General features: G+C 43.2%; 1 protein-coding gene across 2 annotated transcripts in view; it reads right to left on the bottom strand.

Annotated features, from left to right (window-relative positions):
- Positions 1 to 15,511, bottom strand: part of rb1cc1 (RB1-inducible coiled-coil 1) — a 166,746-nt gene that overhangs the window by 111,090 nt on the left and 40,145 nt on the right. For both annotated transcript variants that reach the window (XM_080194232.1, XM_080194233.1), the window contains exons 6-7: positions 3,509 to 3,935; positions 2,661 to 2,831 (exon numbers count right to left, since the gene is read on the bottom strand). In XM_080194232.1, coding sequence (XP_080050358.1) covers positions 2,661 to 2,831; positions 3,509 to 3,935 — 598 coding nt within the window. The remainder of the gene's footprint in view (positions 1 to 2,660; positions 2,832 to 3,508; positions 3,936 to 15,511) is intronic.

The raw sequence follows: 15,511 nt of genomic DNA, 5'->3' as shown, positions 1-15,511 counted from the left end.
GCAACTTGACAGCTAAGAGTGGAGAGCATTTAACAAACAGACACTCCACGAGAGTGATTTCCAGCTTTGGTTCATGAACCAATCCTCCATTTACACCAATGTTCCGATAGCAAAAATCCATTCCAATTTATGACAATTCATAGAATCCCTACAGTGTAGAAGGAGGCCATTCAGCCCATCAAGAGTGCACTGACAAAAATCCCACTTAGGCCCGAATCCCGTAACCCCACGTTAGTCCCCCAATCGTAAGGGGCAGTTTTGCATGGCCAATCAACCTAACCAATACATCTTTGGACTTTGGGAGAAAACCAGAGCACCCAGAGGAAACCATGCAGGCATGGGTCGAATACGCATACTCCACACAGACAGTAACCCGAGGCCAAAATCGAACCGAGTCCCTGGCACGGTAAGGCAGCAGTGCTAACCGCTGTGTCACCATACTGCCCCTCGATCTATAACATGGTTTTCAGGAACCAATTGTGTTGTTGATCCAAGAACTAACATACTTACTATTGTCTTTTCTTTTAAAATCTACTGTAAAACCCCTGTGTTACTTTTACATTCACAGCACTTAAACATCTAAATACTCACTAAGTTGGCAAGCAAATCATTTTAAAGAAATACCTGTTGTGACCAAACTGAGGGGTGGAAAGACAAAAGGGGCTATTTTACCACTTATACTGGGTGGCATGATAGCACAGTGGTTAGGACTGCTGCCTCAGTGTCAGGGATTTGGACTCTGTTCCAGCCTTGGGTGACTGCAGAGTTTGCACACTCCAGTAGCTGCATGGGTTTCCTCCAGGTGTTCCGCTTCCCTCCCACAGTCTAAAGATGTGCAGCTTAGGTAGATTAGCCACATTTACAGGGATAGGATGGAGGGGTAGGCCTCGGTAGGATGTTCTGAGCAGACCCAACTGGCCAAATGTCCTTTTCTGCACTATACAGATTCTATTTTATGGTTCTCACCTGACCATCACAGGCAGGTTATGGAGCTGCGGCTGAAGATAAATCACGATCTTACTGAATGGGTGAGCAGGTTTGAGGGCCCTAGTACACACTTCCATTTCTTTTCAACAGTATGATATATCAGTAACTGTTACTTAGTTATGCGACTATGTAGCTGGGTGCTCGCCATCTCCCAGCTCTGATGGCCTGCATGCTGAAATGCCATTGGTATCTGGTGCCATCTCCTCTTTCTTTATCAGGTACAAACTATTTGAATCAGATTTTCTACAGTGCAAAAGGAAGCCATTTGGCCCATTGAGTCTGCACCAACCACTTCCACCCAGACCCTATTCCTGTAAGCTCATACATTTACCCTGATAATCTCTGATACTACGGTCAATTTAGCGTGGCCGATCAACCTAACCCACACATCTTTGGATTGTGGGGGGAAACCAGAGCATCTGGAGGAAACCCACCCTGACATGGGGAGAATGTGCAAACTCCACACAGACAGTGACCTGAGGCTGGAGTTGAACCCATGTCCATGGCACTGTAATGATGTGGGTATGCCGGCGTTGGACTGGCGTAAACACAGTAAAAAGTCTGACAACACCAGGTTTTAGTCCAACCTATTTATTTGATAATATTCTCACTAGCTTTCGAGGGGACAGCCTCTTCGTCAGGTGAATGGAGAGTTCAGTGCTAATCACTGTGCTACCATGCTGCCCCAAAAGCCCCTTCTAACTTGCTGCCTCTCCCCAGTACCTTGCATTCTCTTTTCAAGGGTGGGGGGGGGGGGGGATTTCTGGGGCAAGGGTGGCAAAAGAGATATAATGGCACATGCTCTTCCGATAGTTGAGTGTATGTGGTGAGTGATTACGAGACACAACATTTCATGATGATGAGGGCTAACGGGAATGATGAATGGACAGATGGGAATGCAAAGAACGGCACAGAAAGACAAGGCCTGCACAATGAGATAAGCGAGTCTAAGGAGTTATGCCATGGAATAGGCATTGACAAGGCTGATGCAAAGCAGCTGCATCGTGGGCACAGTCAAAAACAAATGAATGTGTCACCGTACTCACCTTTCCTAACTTGCTTGGGACCTTAAAGCATTTTGAATTGAATCCAGCTGCATGGAACTATACTCTGCTTCTGACCTCCCTGCTATGCCAAACACCTTTCAGTCTCCATGGTAGGTTTCTTCCTCCCATCACTGGGGAAGTGCAATGCTCTCAGTCTGACAACCTCAGCTAAATATCCAGGGATGCATCACTGAAACAAGGCTGAGCCTTTGTCATAGGTATTTTATTCAGGAACTTCCCTTTTTTGTGTCCAACTAGCATGAGTTTCCTTTAAATACTAGAGTTGAGATTGCATCATGCGAGTTTACATGTCCAATGACACTGATTAGATGAGAAATCCAGAGGAAGATTATAGTGAGATAACAGAATCAAAACATCATTAACAGACACACTGCATTTACTTTCAGGTGCTGAGAATCCTGAATGTTGTGTCTCACAAATTAAAATTTGAGCATAATATTTATTTATATAACACATGCTTCTGGCAGAAATATATTTCATGTAAAATTACATCAATAAGTTGCTTAAGCTTCACCAACAACATATTAACCCTCGAATGTCTCAAAGGTTTGAAATACCCCACACGTTACATGGCAGTGGTCTTCATTTTATAAAATGGAAATTTACCTGAGCTAATTCTTTTTGTTCATTCACCAGTCTGTTACAGCTGGCTATCATTTGATCCAGGGCATATAGGCGGTCCTCAAGTCCCTTAATTGCCTTCATATTCTGATTATCAAGTTTGGAAATTGTTTCACGACAGTCTGTCAAAAACGGCTGAAGAATTTCTGGATCAAGCTGAAAGCAAAATAAAGATGATGTTTAACTTGCTGTACCGAAATAGGCAATTACATCCTCATGCAATAAATGTGACTGATGAAAGTTTTTGATTAAATTAATGCTTCTCATCAGTCTATAAATCTGTTATAGCACGACAATTGCAAAAATTACCTTTACTGAAAAGCGTGCCATTCAAACCTGTACTCCAACATATTTAAATATATACACTAATCCATTTTTGGCTGAGCTTTGTCAAATTGCCCTCTTTAGAGCATGTCCCACTTCAAATTGTTTTTCTATTTAAGAGTAATGACTAAATTTATTGTTGAAATCGCAAGTATATGTTATCATTTATAACTTGCTTTTAGCTTTAAGAAATGCATTACACTAAAAACCATAAGTTTGAATCCACAAATGAACATACATAAGAACATAAGAAATAGGAGCAGGAGTAGGCCATCTAGCCCCTTGAGCCTGCCCCGCCATTCAATAAGATCATGGCTGATCTGTCGTGGCTCAGTTCCACATTCTCGCCCTCTCCCCATAGCCCTTAATCCCATGAATGAAAAGCTTCAATTTCATGATACAACATCAAAAAACAAAATAAAGCCTCATAACCATTATATGAAAAACGCTGCCTGCTTATTTTCAAAATTTTGGATTAGTTAAATATTTAACATCTCAAAAACACTTACTCGATTCATTGAATCGAAGCATTTCCTGACCAGTGATTCCACATCATTTGGTCTATCTTGTACATTAATCCAATCCAATAAGGAGACATTAAAGAAAGTTTGTTCATCCATTTCTTCTTTAAGTTCATCTTCCCCTGCAGTCTTCGAAGTTCTCTCTTCACTGGTCTCATTGTCCTTTCCGTCCTGTTGAACAACACTATTCTGTACAGAATGTTCAAATGATATAGAACTAGAGGACAATTTCCTGTTAACTGCCGGTTTAACAGAACAAAGCATAGAATTGCTGGATCTCTCCTCTTCAGTTTCTTCTTCTGGGCTTTCTTTTTCCGAAGGTACTTTCAGTCTTTCCTGACATTCGCGGTAACAGTGTCTGGTCAGGCACTCCAACAGTGGTATCTTAGCCATTACCAAGACTGCTGTGCCTAGACTTAATTCATAACATAAAATAGTGCATTAGTACAATCTGTAGTAATTGAACAGTCCAACAAAGTGCTTGAAACATTTCCTGTGATACAGATTCAGCATTGAATCACCAATGATGTTTCCTGCCATCCATCCCATGACTGCAAAACCAACATCTCTATAAAACCATAGGAGGTAATCTGTCAGCCAAGAGCCTTGCTTTGCATTTTGGAAAATATTCTCGACAAGAGTGGAAGCAGCAAAACCGCTCCGACACAAGTCAACTGCAAAAATGTATGGGTTTCTAAAGTTTCCTTTTAAACAATTGAAAAGACTGATGCTGGGTTACTTTAAAGACAAATTTGGTAATCCACTTTGGTAGGAATAATGGTAGGAAGGATTATCACTTACGTGGCGAAAAACTGCAGCAGGCGACGGTGCAGAGGGACCTTGGGGTCCTTGTGCATGAGTCGCAAAAACCCAGCTTGCAGGTGCAGCAGGTGATCAGGAAGGCGAATGGGATGCTGGCCTTCATAGCGAGGGGGATTGAATATAAAAGTAGGGAGGTCTTGCTGCGGCTGTATAGGGCATTAGTGAGGCCGCAGCTGGAGTAGTGTGCAGTTTTGGGCGCCGCACTTACGCAAGGATATTTTGGCCTTGGAGGGAGTGCAGAGGAGGTTTACTAGGCTGATGCCAGAGTTGAGGGGGTTGAGCTATGAGGAGAGACTGAATAAACTAGGCTTGTACTCGTTAGAGTTTAGAAGAATGAGGGGAGATCTCATTGAGACGTATAAGATGATGAATGGGCTGGATAGGATAGAGGTGGAGAGACTCTTCCCGCTCAGAAAGGATAATAGGACTAGGGGACACAGCCTCAAGATAAAGGGGGGGCGGTTTAGAACGAAGTTGAGGAGGAACTTCTTCACTCAAAGGGTGGTGAATCTCTGGAATTCTCTGCCCGTTGAGGTGGTGGAGGCTACCTCGCTAAATATTTTTAAGACGCGGGTTGATGGGTTTTTGATAAGAGAGGGGATTAAGGGTTATGGGGAGAGGGCGGGAATGTGGAACTGAGCCACGACAGATCAGCCATGATCTTATTGAATGGCGGGGCAGGCTCGAAGGGCTAGATGGCCTACTCCTGCTCCTATCTCTTATGTTCTTATGTTCTTAAATTCCTGCCCTCAGCCTTTTGTTTTAAAACAAAATTTTCAACTTAATTTTGAAAATTTTCATTCTTCTTACTCTGTCCTTAAAGCTAAAAAGCCAATGCTCAGAATGGACCAGGTACACCAAAATCTATTTTTTGCTTTCTCCAAAAACCAAATTAAAAATCCAATTCATGGTCTTCACAAGAGAGACAAACAAGATCCAAGCTGACAGGACAAGACAAGGCATTGCACTCCATCTTGGGCTTGATCCAAAAGACCGAGGAGCGATACCACATTGGCTTTAAGTACAACAAACTCTCTGCGCAAGATACTTCATGCCTTCAGGAACTGTTGCTATAATTTGAGTAAATGTACTTGCAAGTCATTCTATACTAACGAGCTACTTTCAAGTCAGGTTCCTTAAAATTATAAGATAAAAACAGAAAATGCTAGATTAACTCAGTAGGTCTAACAGCACCTGCTGAGAAACACAATCAATCCATAGGACCCTTCTACAGAATTTGAAGAGGGGTAGAAATATAAAAAATTATATAGTTGGAGAGGGTGGAGCAGAATAGAATGACAGGGATAGGTCAAAACAAAGGAGGCTGACAAAGGTCCATCTTACCTTCTGCCATTAGCAGCAGTATTCAGTCCTTAAATGGAACCACTAAGACACCCCTTTGTCTCATGCCCCAGCTTTGCCTGGGGTAGAACATTTGAGCTATGAAACAAGACGAGATAGGTTTGGGTTGTTTTCTTTAGGGCAGTAAAGGCAAAGGAAGGGCCTGATTGAGGTGTACAAGATTATGAGTGCTATGATCAGGGAGGATAACTGTTCCCCTTATTTGAAGGGTCAAAAACAAGGGGGGATAGCTTTAAGATGAGGAGCAGAAGATTTAAGAGGGGATTGGAGGCAATTTTTTTTTCATCCTGGGTGGTGGGAGTCTGGATTGCACAACCTGGGAGGGTAGTAGAGGATGGAAACCTCAACTTGTAAAAGCATTTGGAATGTCATAACAGTCAAGGCTATGGGCTAAGTGCTCGACAGCAAGATTAGTGTAGATATAGCACAGTTTTGTGGGTGCAGGCTCAATGGGCCAAAAGGCCTCTTCTGTACTGTATGACTATGGACTCTATCTATTTTGCCCCAACTATACAATTCTTTACATTTCTACTGCTCTTCAATTCTGTAGAAGGGCCATATGGACTCAAAACGTTACCTCTGTTTTTCATCCACAAATTCTGCTAGATCGCAGCACAGTAGTTAGCACTGCTGCTTCACAACTCCAGGGACCTGGGTTCAATTCCTGGCTTGGTTATTGTCTGTGTGGAGTTTGCACATTCTCCTCATGTCTGCGTGGGTTTCATAAGAACATAAGAAATAGGAGCAGGAGTAGGCCATCTAGCCCTTCGAGCCTGCCCCGCCATTCAATAAGATCATGGCTGATCTGTCGTGGCTCAGTTCCACATTCCCACCCTCCCCATAACCCTTAATCCCCTCGCTTATCAAAAACCCATCAAACCGCATCTTAAAAATATTTAGCGAGGCAGCCTCCACCACTTCAACGGGCAGAGAATTCCAGAGATTCACCACCCTTTGAGTGAAGAAGTTCCTCCTCAACTCCGTTCTAAACCGCCCCCCATTTATCTTGAGGCTGTGCCCCCTAGTCCTACTGTCCTTTCTGAGCAGGAAGAGTCTCTCCACCTCTATCCTATCCAGCCCATTCATCATCTTATATGTCTCAATAAGATCTCCCCTCATTCTTCTAAACTCTAACAAGTACAAGCCTAGTTTATTCAGCCTCTCCTCATAGCTCAACCCCCTCAACTCCGGTATCAGCCTAGTAAACCTCCTCTGCGCTCCCTCCAAGGCCAAAATATCCTTGCATAAGTGCGGCGACCAAAACTGCACACAGTACTCCAGCTGCAGCCTCACCAATGCCCTATACAGCTGCAGCAAGACCTCCCTGCTTTTATATTCAATCCCCCTCGCTATGAAAGCCAGCATCCCATTAGCCTTCCTGACCACCTACTGCACCTGCAGGCTGGGTTTTTGCAACTCATGCACAAGGACCCCGAGGTCCCTCTGCACCGTCGCCTGCTCAGTTTTTTGCCACATAAGTAATAGTCCTTCCTACCATTATTCCTACCAAAGTGGACCACCTCACACTTGCCAACATTAAATTCCATTTGCCAGTTCCTGGCCCATTCGCCCAGCCTATCTAGATCCTTCTGCAGACTCTCCACACCCTCCACGCAATTTGCCGTTCCACCAATCTTGGTGTCATCAGTAAATTTCGACACGATACACTCGGTTCCCTCCTCCAGATCATCTATATAAATGGTAAATAGCTGAGGCCCCAGCACCGACCCCTGGGGCACTCCACTAGTCACCAACCGCCAATCCGAATAGCACCCATTAACCCCCACTCTCTGCCTCCTATTTGACAACCAATCCTCTATCCACGCTAACACCCTACCCCCAACTCCATGCCCCCTTACCTTCTGCAATAACCTCTTGTGAGGTACCTTGTCAAAGGCCTTCTGAAAATCAAGACAGACCACATCCACCAGCTCTCCTCTATCCACCACCCTAGACACATCCTCATAGGACTCCAATAAATTTGTCAGACACGGCTTCCCCTTAACGAAACCGTGCTGCGTCTGCTCTATCAAGCAATTCCCCTCAAGATGCCTCGCTATTTTCTCTTGATGACCTCTGGGTGCTCTGGTTTTCTCCCACAGTCCGAAAAGGTGTGTGGGTTAGGTTGACTGGCCAAGCTAAAATTGCCCCTTAGTGTCCTGAGATGCATAGGTTAGAGGGATTAGCGGGTAAATGTAGGGATATGGGGGTAGGGCCTGGGTGGGTTTGCGGTCGGTGCAGACTCAGTGGGCCAGATGGTCTCTTCTGCACTGTAGAGTTCCTATGATTCTATTATCTCAGTTTTTCCAGAATTCTGTTTTCATTTCAGATTTCCAGCATTTTGTTTCCTATTTAAAATTATAAGTGATTTTTAAATTGCAGCATATGCTGCCAACTGCACACTAAATTGACAAGCTTGATATCAAATTAAAATTAGATCAGCAGGTCCTAAAGAACAACTGATGAGGGCACCATCAAGCAGCAAGGACCAAAGATCTGGGTCATAAAGAACCAAATAGTACAAAAAACTGTTCAGATTGAGGCAGACAAAGATTTCAAGCACAACAATTGTGAAGGAAGCTCAGCGTATTGAAAGCAGGTGTATTGTAAGGGGTAGTAGTGCCATCTAGTGTTTAAAAGCTAAACATTGTAGTGAATGGAACAGTTGCCAATTCGATTATGGCAGTACCAGTTTTCAGCAGACATTATTCACTTAGACATAAGAATTCATTACATAATGATGAGGAAACAAGTGTGGCAACAGAAAATGCAGTCATCAGCCTTTTATATATTACTAGTCAATCTGCTGTAGCATTACAAAATGAGGAATCAAAACCCAATGTGGTTTTCAGGTGAGCAAGAATTGGCTGCAAGTCTAAGGCATAATAGGGTACACATGAATTCAACTTAACATTCAGTTTCTCCCCTGCTCATATTGCCAGTACTCATCCTTTTGGCTAAGATGCAAATTAGATCAAGCCTTGGAGGAGGAGCTACACCTGCTCCAATCAACTTGGATCATGTAGATCAAGCCCAAGACAGGAGGTGAGAGCCCTGTCTTCTCAGCTTGGATCGGGAATGTCTCAACTTGTTGAGACTGAACTGGATGATTTGATTGAATTGGAATAAAAACAAAAGAAAAAAGAAAGAGTTTAAGTTGTGGGAGGCAGAATTTGAGAAAGGGCCTCAGCGAAATAAATTTAGGAATCAAAACTGGAATTGAAACACATTTTAAACTAAACAGGTTCAACAAGAAATAGTTCTGGGTGACTAATTTCAATGAAAAATACTTCCACCCAAGAGAAGACTGGAAAATATATAATTGTCCAAATGTAGGCTGAAATAGTAGTGAGGTAAAGGGAGGATGAGCTCCTAGAAAAGATTCAGAAAAAAATTTCTTCAATAATATGTTTCCAGTCCAATGAGGAAGGAGGCACTAATAGAACTAGTTCTTGGTGATGATAAGAGCCAAGTAGATCAAATGTCAGTAGAAGATATGATACTATGATCACTGCCCCCTAAAGTTTAAGTAGCAGGCCAAAAGAAGAATTCCAGATTGAGAAAACTTAACTGTGGGAAAGCTAACTTCAATGGGGTAAGAACAGACGTGGGCGAAATAAAGTGGAATCAAAGTTTGGCAGGAAAAAAATGATAACTGATCAATGGGTTACCTTCAAAAAGAGATCATTTGGGAATAGTTAAGGTACATTCCCTAAAAAGGGAATATAAGGCAAACAAATCCAGAGCTCTCTGGATGACAAATGAAATAAGTCAAAGAAAATGTGTGCTTATGACAGACGTCAAGTTGAAAATAGAGAAACAAGCTGAATATAAAATGCTCAAAGTAGTAGTAAGCAAGAGAAACAACGAGGGCAGGAAGACACCAACAACCAACATGGAAGGGAATCCTAAAGTCTACTTTAAGTATACAAATAATTTGATTTATTGTCGTCACATGTGTTAACATAGTGAAAAGTATTGTTTCTTGCGGTTCATACCACTCAGGAGGAAACGAGAGAGTGCAGAATGTAGTGTTACAGTCATAGCTGGGGTGTAGAGGAAGATCAACTTAATGCAAGGTAAGGCCATTCAAAGGTCTGATAGCAGCAGGGAAGAACACGACAGATCAGCCATGATCTTACTGAATGGCGGGGCAGGCTCGAAGGGCTGGATGGCCTACTCCTGCGCCTATTTCTTATGTTCTTAAGAAGCTGTTGTTGAGTTGGTTGGTACACGACCTCAGACTTTTGTATTTTTTTCCTGAAGGAAGGTGGAAGAGAAAATACCCGGGTGCGTGGGGTCTTTAATTATGCTGGCTGCTTTGCCAAGGGAGTGGGAAGTGTAGACAATGGATGGGAGGCTGGTTTGCGTGATGGATTGGGCTACTTTCCCCCTTGTGGTCTTGGGCAAAACAGGAGCCCTACAAGCTATGACACAACCAGAAAGAATGTTTTCTATGGTGCATCTGTAAAAGTTGGAGAGTGTCGTAACTGACATGCCAGATTTCTTTAGTCTTCCGAGAAAGTAGAGGTGTTCCTTAATTATCATGTCGGCATGGGGGTACCAGGACAAGTTGTTGGTGATCTGGACACTTAAAAACTCTCAACTTTTTACTTCGTCCCCATTGATGTAGACAAGGGCATGTTCTCCTTTACGCTTCCTACAGTTGATGACAATTTCCTTCGTTTCACTGACATTGAAAGAGAGATTATTGTTGCTGCATCAGTTCACTAGATTCTCTATCTCATTCCCATACTCTGTCACGTCATTGTTTGAGATCCAACCCACTACAGTGGTGTTGTCAGCGAGCATGAAAATTGAGATGGAGGGGAATTTGGCCACAGTCAGAGGAATGTAATGTGTATATAGTAGGGGGACTGAGAACACAGCCTTGTGTCGAGCACCGTTGTTGAGGATGATTGTGGAGGTATTGTTGCCCATCCTTACTGATTGTGGTATGCGAGTTAGGAAGTTCAGGATCCAGTCGCAGAAGTAGATGCCAACGTCCAGACCACAGAGTTTGGAGATGGGTTTCGTGGGAATAATAGTGCTGAAGGCTGAGCTATGGTCAATAAACAGGAGTCTGACAAAAGGTGTCCTTGTCATCAAGATGTTCCAGGGCCAAGGAAGTGGCAACTGCTGTGGACCTGTTGCAGCAGTAGGCAAACTTGTGGATCCAGGTAATCCAGGAGGCTGGAATTGATTTGTGCTTTGACTAACCTTGCGAAGCACTTCATAATGATGGGCGTCAGAGCCACCGGCCGATAGTCATTTAGGAAAGGTTCCTTAGTTTTGCTTAAGTACCGGCATGATGGTCGACTTCTTGAAGCAGATAGGGACCTCAGATTGTTGTAAAGATAGGGTGAAGATGTCTGTGAATACCTCCGCCAGTTGATCCACGCAGGATCTGAGTACACGTCCAGGTCCCCCATCCGGGCCAGTTGCTTTCCGTGGGTTGACCTTCAAGAAAGCTGGCTGACATCTGCAATGGTGAACCCAGATGCATGTTCATCCAGGACTTCCAGGATGGGAGGACATGCTCTCGTTGATTGCTTACTCAAAATGGGTGTAGAATGCATTCAACTCATCAGGGAGGGGTGCGTTGGAGCCGAATATAGTAGAGTGACAAAAGGAATAGTACGGCCAACAAGGACAAAAACAACAATTTCAAAATTTGCAGATGAAAAGTCTTGAAATCATTGTGACCTACGAGGAGGAAAGTGTAGAACTTCGAAAGGACATAGGTAACTTGGTGGCAGGGCAGATAAATAGCAAACAAAATTCAATTCAGAAAAGTGTGAGTGATTCATTTTAATAGAAAGAAATAGATGGGCAACATAAAATACACTTCTGAAGAGGGTGCAGAAGCAAAGGGACCTTGGGCACAGTAAAATGGCTGACTCTTACTACCCTTTGAAAAAAACCTAGTAAGCGATTCAGTTGTATTAAATTGCACGAATATATGAAAATATACAAAATAAAACAGAACAAACCACTTTACATGGGGCTTGAACATAATGACACACCCAACCTAAAATCCTGCAATTCTGCATTGAAATTGGAAGGGCCATCTCAGACAGAAGGCAATAGCTTGATGTAATCATACACTGAGAATCATATCTTTCTGCTAATGTCCTAGAATCCTTCATTACCATTCCCAGGTATCACAACTTCAGGACAGACCTGGGGTGATGATGCAGTGGCACAGAGTCAGGAAGGGGTGGCCCTGACAGTTCTTAGCATTGACTTGAGAACCCATGCATTAGCATGGCAAAAGTCAAATAAAACTTCCTGTTGATTACAAACTAACACCCTCTCCCAATTGATAAATCAGTGCTCCTCCAGATGAGCACCACTTTGAAGAAAGAGGATAGAAAGGGCACTAAACATACTTTGAGTGAGGAACATCAATGTTCATGTTACTAGGAATCATCCAGGGGCAGCACGAACTCAGCTGTTCGAGTCCTGGAGGACACAGGTGTTAAACAGGGCCTGTGACAGGTGGTGAGTGAACAAGGGAAAACCTACTTCACCCTCACAAAGATGCATCTGTCCATGACAGCATGGCAAGAATGACTGCTGAACAGTCCTTGTGCAAATAGAGAATAGACTCAAAAGCTCAAGCAGCTCAAAACTGACTATTCAAGAGAAGCTGTGGATCATCTTTATGGTAAAATAAAATTCTACTGCTAATCTACAACCTCAGGCCATTGGTTATTCCTCAAATCAACCATCAAGAGGACGGCATGGTGGTTAGCACTAATGCCTCACAGCGCCAGGAACCAGGATTTGATTTCTGTTTTGGGTAACTGTGTGGCGTGAAGTTTGCACATTCTCCCCATGTCTGTGTGGGTTCCTCTGGCTATTCCAGTTTCCTTCCGCAGTGCAACAATATGCAAGTCAGATGGATTGGCCATGTTACATTGTCCCTTCGTGCCCAAAGCTGTATAGGTTAGCTATGTTAAATGTGCAGGGTTATGAGGAGATGGAGGAGGGGTCTGGTTAAGATGCTCTTTCAGAGAGTTGGTGCAGACTTGATGGTCCATATGGTCTCTTTTAGCATTGTGGGGATTCTGTGGACCAACCTTAGTCTAATGAAAAGTGTAGAAGACTAGGTGTACCTAAACTGAGCTGCCAATATGAAGATGCAACATAGCATATTACTCGTGTTGATCAGTCCTATTAACAGAAATGAGCAATTCCACAATCAATTGATGAGATCAAGGTTGTGCAACTCGCTACATTTAGTCAGACTGGATGAGCATCCTTCCTCGATTCTGGCAGAGATCAGCACAAGTGGAAAAGCTGATCTCTGATAGCCAGAAATGTCATATTGATGATCCCAGATTCCTTCACAGGTCTTCCAGCATCCCAGGCACCAGTCTTTAGTACCTGATAGAACCACAGAGTTTCTACAGTACAGAAGAAGGAAGTCATTCAACCTATTACGTCTGCACTGACTTTCCGAAAGTGTGCGCCTAGGCTGAAACCCACAACCTTATCCCTGTAACCCCACGCATTTACCATGACTAGTCCACTTAGCATGCACATCTTTGGACTCAATTTGCTTCACATGAACGAGATACAGCTGGGCATATTATTTATAGCAAGGGTTAGTGGCTCCCACAGACTTCAACCTATAAAGACCTGTGCTCCAGAATTAATTTTGTATCTCAGCTATGCCCCCCACCTCTAAGCACAAATCTCTTTCTTAGTACCCATTGAACCCCACTCCTCCTTTCACCATGCTGTTGTTATTTAACTAAAGGAGGAACCCAAAGTTTTCTAATGCTAGTTGCAAATCTGCACGTACTCTTTGCTTCTCTTATTTGCTTTTCCAATTCTCCACTGAACCCTCTCAGCCTGGTTCTCAGTCACATTATCCACGTAACATCTTTTACTTCTTCTGTTTCAGCTTAACCATTCGCCTTTTCACTCTCGCTCTCATCATCCAGGGATCTTGAAATTTGTTTGTCCTACCTTTCCACTTAGAGAATATAGCTTGAGTCTGTCTGAACTCTTTTTTAAAGTCATAGTTTTGCCTACCAATCTTCGATTCTAATTTAACAATTCTTATTCATTGAAGTTGGTTTCATCTAGTTAATTACTTTTACTCTGGATTGTTCCTTGCCCTTTTCCATAGCCAACTTAAAACCTTGAGACAACAATCCCTGTCTGCTAAAATTTCCTCAAACAACAAATTGCCATACCAGTGCTTTATAGATATTTTCCAATGTTGATCCCATTTTAATCCACTATCACTAAGGGCACGTGGGGATGGACAACAAATGCTGGTGATAATGCCCACATCCTGCGGCATATGTAAAAATTTCTGATAATTAATATGATCCTAGATACTAGCAAAAAGAAAAATGAAATAAAGCAGCTTAATAACATGCAGTAAATAAAACTCATAATACATGTAAATATGAATGTGGCTTTTAAAGTACTTTGAAAAGAGTTATTTTACTCATGTACGGTTCTCCATATTCCCTCAGTGAAGCTTCCTGCTCCCCACCCAGATATTGTAATCTGCTCCTCTTCCCACCATTACACATGGACAACCCTCTTTCCAAACTCCTTCCCCACTTCCATTCATTCAAACTGCATTTGCAATACACTTCTTCCCAACCCTACTTCCCAGTTCACTAACTCAACTGCCCCTCTTCGCAAGCCCCATTGCCTCACTCATTAGTGCCTGTCTCTCAGCAGCCCCTTTCCCCAAAACCCTCTCCCACAACACACCACCCACACACACTTCCCAACCTCCTTCACCTCCATCATTCACTCAGCAGTCCTTCTTCCCAGCCTTCTCATCCCATTCATCAGCTTCCTCCTAAATCCCTTACCCTCACTCACTCAATAGCTCCTCTTAAACTCTTGGCCCCTATTCACGCACCCAACAATCTCTCCCCCAAAACTCTCCTGCACCACACACAAACAGGTCCCTTTTCACAATCCATGCCCATTCCACTTAATTAGCAGTCCTTCTTCCCAATAGGAAGAATCAGTCACTCAGCATCCCATCTTCTCATTACCCTCTGCAACTCGCTCATCAGACCCTCTTCCCAAATTCCCTCACCCCACCAGTCACTCAGCTGCCTCTCCCAACCCTGCTGAAATTCAGGCTCCTACTCCTCCTGGACTTTCACCACACACCCAGCAATAAAGCACGCCTTCCCATTGGGAAAAGTGATGGCTCCTCCGAGCCTGCTCTCAGCCTTGTCATTGTCAGAGATTTTCCAGACTTAATGTTTGCCCCTCCAGGCTTTGGCAGCAATTGGGAAATTGTGGCAGGGAGGCAGAGGTTGTAAAATAAAAAGTGGATGGAATTCTATTGTCCACAATTACAGACTCTGATATCTTAATACACTCTTAGCACCATTCTCCCCTGCCTTTAATCACCACCATTTACATTCCCTTTGTTTTTTTTTGTCTATGCCATTCTTATCAATTACAGCCCCTCCAACCCTTTGCCTTCACCACCCCCTCCATAGCATAAATCTTGTCTGATTTTCCTTGTCTTCGACAAAGGGTCATCCTGACTTGAAATTTTGGCTCTTCTCTCCACAGCTGCTGTCAGACCTACTGAGATCTTCCAGCATTTTCTGTTTTTGAATCAGAATTCCCTGCCTACTCTCCCATAATACACAGTAACATTAAGTTACTTGAGGGATTTTGCATAATATATTAAAAATGCAGACAATGCAATATGATTAAACCCAAGACAACCACTTACCAGAACGTAGCACCAGAGAATAATGGATGCAGAATCAAATACAATATACACTCAGTTCCCAATCTCAA

This window comes from Carcharhinus amblyrhynchos, chromosome 8 (assembly GCF_965287045.1).
Source record: "Carcharhinus amblyrhynchos chromosome 8, sCarAmb.v2.hapA, whole genome shotgun sequence".
Taxonomy (NCBI): Eukaryota; Metazoa; Chordata; class Chondrichthyes; order Carcharhiniformes; family Carcharhinidae; genus Carcharhinus; species Carcharhinus amblyrhynchos.
Note: the sequence above shows the minus strand (reverse complement) of the source record. Positions and strands in the feature narration are given on the sequence as shown.